Here is a 6,759-nt window from a genome sequence, read left to right on the forward strand (position 1 = left end):
GTTTTATAATAATGGATAAATTTTTACACTTTTAAAGCTAAGCAAACTTTTCGGAATAAAACCTTTGACAAACAAGTTGATGATTTGGCTTAATTTGTATTTTGTTGACGGAGAATCGATTTCTCTTTTTTTTTTTCTTTTTTTTTAAACATTGGTTCAGTGATAACGTATGTGCGTATCCCTGCAAACATGGCACGCACAAAGTGGAGAGGAAAGAGAAGGGGTTAGAGAGAGAATCCAATTACTCGAAATTTACATAATTCCGTAGGTGCTAGCCGTTATCCTTGTGGATCGCAAATTCGGAAAATTCGTATTCCGCGGATTGTTCGTTTACACGGTTACGCGCACTAGATATCATGGTGAGTATGGCATCGCGGATTAAGTGCTTTTACGAATTCGCGTGTAACACCGATTCCATACGATTGTAAATCGTTTGGATTAGATTTCTTTTTTTTTCGCGGAAATTTGACTTTCTCGCATGAAATTATTTTGTAAACAATAACGTGCATGCACATTTTGTAGAGCTGCGTTTACTTCGGTTTCCGTGTTGTGCGTAGATACATTGTTCGAGTTTTGTTTTTATACGGTGAGCTTTAATTTGACCTGGTAACTCGTAAACAATTCAATCTGCGATATTTTTGTCTCGCAGTTTCATCCCTCGTACGTATTAGGGATGTGCTACTAACAGAACATTTGTTCGTTTTCCGACATTCTGCGTATACGAGGTAATACACTACACGGGCCATCTCTCTGGCATATTTCATGGCTCATTTTTCACGAGTTTCGTCGTGACAATCGTTCCATTTGTCTTTATATATGGTTTTATAAATGTAAATGATAGATGACCATCTTTTCTCATTTACATATACTCGATTGACGCAGCAAATGTTTTGTACATTTTAACATTTATTGTTGGACACAAATAGGATAACTCTCCTGGTGCGAAAGAAATTTATCAAAAAATTCAGTTATTTTTTTAAAGAGAATTTGTATGCGTTGTGTATGTTTGTTTGATATCACAACTTTTTATTCGATACTTCAGTTTTAGTCAATTTTAGTAAGCGATTCTTTTTACACAAATTTTATTTGTTACTTATTATTCATAAAAAAATCGCTAATTAAGATTCTCGTTTACGTCAACGTAACGTTTATCGTGTAAATTATAAGCGTGATCGAAATTGTCTGTGGGATCTCAACGAGCTACATACATATGTGTGCATCAGGTGCAGTGTATGTAGGCGAGATTTCTAGCCCACGCCCTTACTCGACAGTTAGTCGATAGTTCGTTTTTCCTGCCAAAATGATGAATTCTGAATTTACTGCCATATAAAATTGCGTTGAAGAGTGTTGACGTTCGTATATAAATGTTTCGACCCACATACACATGTGCGTATATATATTATGTTAAATCTATAGTGTCAAATTTAATCTAATGTGAGTCGTCACTGCGTCCTATTAAATATAACGTTATTTTTTATCAAAACAATGGTTATATTTGACCCTGTACAGTGTCAATTCGATACTATATAATAAAAAAAGTGTCAAATTGACACGATAGAGAGTCAAATATAATCACTGTTTTAATATATAATAAATAACGATATTGAGTAGAAGCAGTGGCGACGTTAAATTAAATTTTATACTACAGATTTAATAGTGTAGTTCTGTAAAAAGATACATTTATTGAGATCATTAAGTTTCAAGATAACATATAAATTCGATGTTCTCTTCTAATATTTATCTTTATGTATAACATAGCTGTTGAATGAAATCATTGTTATTCGTTCGTCGACGACTTTTGTCGTACTTTGTTACGAAACGAAGGAAACTGCTCGTAATTTGCTTAAATAATTATCGCGCTTTAATTAGACGAACGTAGAGGGGTTCCCTTTAATTATTGCGTGCGAACTGTGTAAGCGTAATGAAAGACGAAAATAACGGCGTGTCGCTCTTCTGGCGCCCATCGCCTTACAGAGAGAAGAGATCAAACTTTGAATTGAAACATAAACTAGATTAGATGTGACCTATAATTTTGTATTAGAATCGACTCTTATATGAAATTTGTACACGAAATTTGTATACGTATATAGTCAAGTTACAGATTCTCATCTAGGTAACATAAATATTAAGAGTTTATATACATTATTTATATACATTGTTTATGTGAACAAGACTAAATGTTGTTCATTTTATTCACATCATTGTATAATTAAGCGAAGAAGAGGTCATATTCGATTAAGACGGTTTTGATATCTAATAATATTTTTATGTGATTTTATAATAATTTTATAATAAATCCTTTACGTTATTTTAAAGATGTTTGTCAGCATCAGTAATATTAAATTCCTTGTCCATTTAATTTGTGATACATATTATATAATTCAACTTTAATTTAGTGCTGTGTTTTAAAATTGACAACTAATCGACGCGCAGTTTGCTTGAACTATAGAAATTGTAAAATTCACACAAAAATATTATTATAAACACCAAAACCCGCCTTGACTAGGTATATGACCCTCTTCTTTCGCTTAATTATATGAATAGTTTTCGCATCATTGATTCATTTTTTTTTAAATTACTGTGCATTTAATCAATTTGTTTGCTATTTTTTCGCAAGAAAAGTTTATAGAATAATATTTTTCCAATGTATGAATGATAATTGCGGTCACTACACGTCGTCTTCTGTATTATACTCGTCTCTCGTGACGTGACGGGATGAACTCGACAAGCGCTGAGGAAAACGTATCCATTTCTTAATGCAGGTTCAGCACAATGGGGACTATAAAGGGCTTGGTGAACATGATTCCCTCACGACCGTGACCAGCTCATTCGCCTCGTGCTTGTGAAAATCGAGCGCAGTAACGCGTCTCGTAAAAAGATACGGCGTTATAATTCACGAAGCACGACATGCAGCCGGATGAACCATAAAGCCGGGATAAACGGCCATACTTGGCATAGTTTCGCTGTCGTTCTTGTGAAAGTGGATGACGTGCCCATTGCCGTGTTATTAGCGACCAAGAAATTTCCCTTCCTTTCGTTCCTCCTATACCTTCTCATGCTTCATCCGATCTTGCACATCTGCACCCTCGCACGCGGAAGCATGCACAGATGAGATCGGAACATGTTCCTCGTTCTTTCGTATAATCGGTTAGCTCGTATTCCAGGCTTGGAAGCTCTCTCTCTCGTTGAAGCGGTGAATTTTTCGCAGTGGCACCAATGCCACTTTCTTGTAATATCACTAATTAAATGCGAGTCGCACTGTTTTTCGCTTTTTCTCCATTTTGCGCGCAGATCGCAGCATAACATTAAATAATTTTAATTAAATAACGCGCGATTTTGGACGCGCTTTTCTCATATTCTCGTGATATAAATATTGCGAAATTTGCAAAGGAAATAGTTTGTGTTAAAATGTAATACACCAATCGATATTCTGTTGCACGGATATTTTTTTACATGTGATACGTGCTTCAAGAATTATGCTTCGAGAAAAATATCTAGCCAATATTTTGCGATAAATCTACGAATGTATAAAGAGCCTTTAGGAAATGCAGCGAACGAACACGCGTACGCATACGCGAACGAATGTATTTAGAAAATAAAAATCGAAACATCTTTTACTTTATGTTTTCTTTATCGCATAAACACGTTCTTTTAAATCAAGTTTTGATGCTTTCTTAAAAGATGTAAATGTATTGACACAAAAAATTTAAAATAACGGGGTGATATTTTCTTTTTATATTTTATAATTATATTGCCTATTAATTGTATTTAAAAAAAAAGGAAAAAAAGTTGTATTTAATTGCTATATAAAACAGTTTTGGTATATAATAAATGTAATTAAAATTATTTTATATTTTTCTAAAAAAAATTTTTAATTTGAGTTTTATGAATCTTAATAAGATCGCTTGAAGTAAAACTCGATATTTGTCTCATAAGGGTAGCTTCTTTTATTTCTCTCTCTCTCTCTCTCTCTCTCTCTCTTTCTTATCGTTTTTATCAGATATTTCTAATGTAGAAAAAAACATCTGTCGACAGAGTTTGAAGTGTTTATCCCGAATTATAAAATGGGAACGAAGTGAAAAATCGTGAGAAAACAAAGATGCATTATCATCCGATTGGACGTCTGTTTGCAGTCTCTTTTGTTAATGGAATATCCGTTTCTCGATCGAAAAGGATTCAAATCGTCAGATAGATATGAAATTTATTTTGTAGAAATCCCGATCGTTCTTACGAACGATAATGCGAATCAACAAGTGTGTGGGCCGTCATTGATAATGCTACTTTTTTACAAACGATGAGATTATTAGTATGTTTGCTATCTGCAGATTCACAATTATTCTTAATAAATTTATTTGAGGTGATTCTGCTTTCTATCATTTTTCTTAGAAATCTTATATTTTTTATCTGTTCCTTAATTTACTTTTTCATTTTTGATTAATGAAATGCATGTACAAATTCTGACAATTAAAAATCTTTGTTTAATAAGAAAATTTCAAATACTTCTCCAATATCTATAAAAAAGTGGATTTTTTTTCAAATAAAAAAAAATAAAATTTATAATTAATCCGTATTACGGTTAATTTATGGCAATATTCAGCGTTTTTTAAAAGTTTCCTCAAATATACTTTTGATTATAACAATTGTTGATTTAATAATTCATTGAATTATTCGTATTGTCTTCAGTCATGTTAGCATCTATACAATCATATCAACAATTCATATAGTTATATGTGCAATGAGAGCACTTTTCGCATTCGCAGAAAGAGTGGAGATCAACAGAGCAAAGAAGCTGTTGCATCGGTGGTGTTGCCATGAAAACTGATGCAATTGCCGTTATTTGTTCTTGACTTGCACTCACCGTTACACGAGATTTTCGAGTCGTTTCACCCTCCAAATGGTTTCGTACTTTCATTCTCTCTCACACCGGCGAAGAGGTGAAAGGAACGGTGTTTATGATGGCTAGCAGGAAGAGGAAAATGGCGAAAATAGGTTGAATTCGATCTTCGTGCGTGTAAAAGGTATATGGCGCGTAACTGAGAAATTTTCGTTTACTAGGTGCAATATATCGCTGTTTTCCAATATCATATATACGTCTAAAATAAGTAATGTTGAGAAGAATTTCTACTTAAAAGATTGGATATTAAACGCCATGTTTAATTAAGAAAATCGCGTACAAGTCCTCGGTCGAATATTCGTTATATTTATTAGTATTATTTTTTAATACTTTAAACTTAAATAATATTTTATATGGACAAACATTTTTATTTACTTATCCAAAGATTTCAATTATTGATGCGTGTTATCACGTTATTTTGATTCTTTCTATATATTCGCAGATTAAATGCGTCTATAGTATTTCCTCTCGCAATTTCATACACAATCCGGTTCCATTTTCAATTTTTCATCGCTTGTGCACACCGCGAGCCTTGAAATTTTATGTCGAAATTTCTGGTTATAATGTAATTTAAAATCCCAGAGTTAGATGCATGGAAAGTGTAATATCGATAATATACACTTCACTAATTAATGTCCACTGACAGATGTTTAATTAATGAAACGTGTGAAAGCGAGGGCTTTGGAGGGAGGTACAGATTGCATCAAATTACGTTCAATTACATCAGATTTGTAATGCTTCACAAATATGGTTAATCAATTAGCGTGATAAATAGTACCGTATCGATGGTAGTGATAATGAAGGAAATAGCTAATAGTGAAGTGACGACAAAGTGTTCAATAAAATCGAATCCCGCGGTTTAGTTGATCAAGTTTGATGAATGGCAACGAAATTATATTTATGTATTGTGAAACTAAACTGTTCTACCGATTCTCTCTCATCTATCATCCATCTATCTTTTCTCTGTGTTTAGAAGCTCACCGAGCTCTGGAGCTCCTTGAAGATTACCATGCTAAGCTGACAAGACCACAAGACAAGCAGCTGCGATTAGCCATCGAGCGCGTTATACGTATCTTCAAGAGCAGACTCTTCCAGGCGCTGCTGGGTAAGTCTTGTTTGCTTTCCTTAAATTTTCTTGCGCTCGAAATAATACACATCTTTATGGCTATATCGGAAAATCAATCAGTACGAAAAACAATTATCATTTGATCAACTTGAGCAGTTATCAAAGAGCAAAAACAATTTGGCGATTACACAAATAAGCGAATCAAGATACTCGAGAATTCTCTGTTCTCTTTCATATTGATTGACAATGAAAGTTGAGCGATACGAACAGAATGCATCGCTTTCATTTCCTGTATTGTCATTCACTGTATTGAATATTGTAAAAGTGTTGATTTAATAACTAATATTTTTGTTGAGATAATAACTAATTATTTCGTGATCTCTTTTAGCGGTTTCAATATAGGATAGAACTATTCAATTTTAACTTTAAAGTAATTAACCAAAATTTACGATAGCAAGCAGTATCTCTTTGCATTGATATGTTTATAATTACATTGTACAATCATGATTGCTTCTTGAGAGCACAATCTTTAAATAATCAATATATGTGTTGTTCAGAAACATGAACATTATCGTGAAAAAAGGATGAAAAAGTCCTCTTCTAACATACGATTTTAACTACATGTTAAAATCATCTTGAGACCAATTTTGACAATTATCAGCTAATGTCTTTTATTTGAATTATACGTATACAGGATGTCTTAGATTTCGCATTAATAGCAGATTCCTGAGATCGTTTTGAGACGAAAATCCTAATACCAAAATGTCGAAGCTATAATAGTTTTTAAATGAGAAAGATT

The 6,759-nt window shown here is 33.0% G+C and overlaps 2 protein-coding genes across 2 annotated transcripts in view; one reads left to right on the forward strand and one right to left on the reverse strand.

Annotated features, from left to right (window-relative positions):
* Positions 1-6,759, forward strand: part of LOC108747669 — a 171,909-nt gene that overhangs the window by 81,712 nt on the left and 83,438 nt on the right. The window contains exon 3 of the mRNA XM_018485281.1: positions 5,868-5,999. Coding sequence (XP_018340783.1) covers positions 5,868-5,999 — 132 coding nt within the window. The remainder of the gene's footprint in view (positions 1-5,867; positions 6,000-6,759) is intronic.
* Positions 1-6,759, reverse strand: part of LOC108747666 (facilitated trehalose transporter Tret1-like) — a 54,794-nt gene that overhangs the window by 23,506 nt on the left and 24,529 nt on the right. The gene's annotated exons all lie outside the window — the stretch shown is intronic.

This window comes from Trachymyrmex septentrionalis, unplaced genomic scaffold, assembly GCF_001594115.1.
Source record: "Trachymyrmex septentrionalis isolate Tsep2-gDNA-1 unplaced genomic scaffold, Tsep1.0 scaffold20, whole genome shotgun sequence".
Lineage (NCBI taxonomy): Eukaryota > Metazoa > Arthropoda > Insecta > Hymenoptera > Formicidae > Trachymyrmex > Trachymyrmex septentrionalis.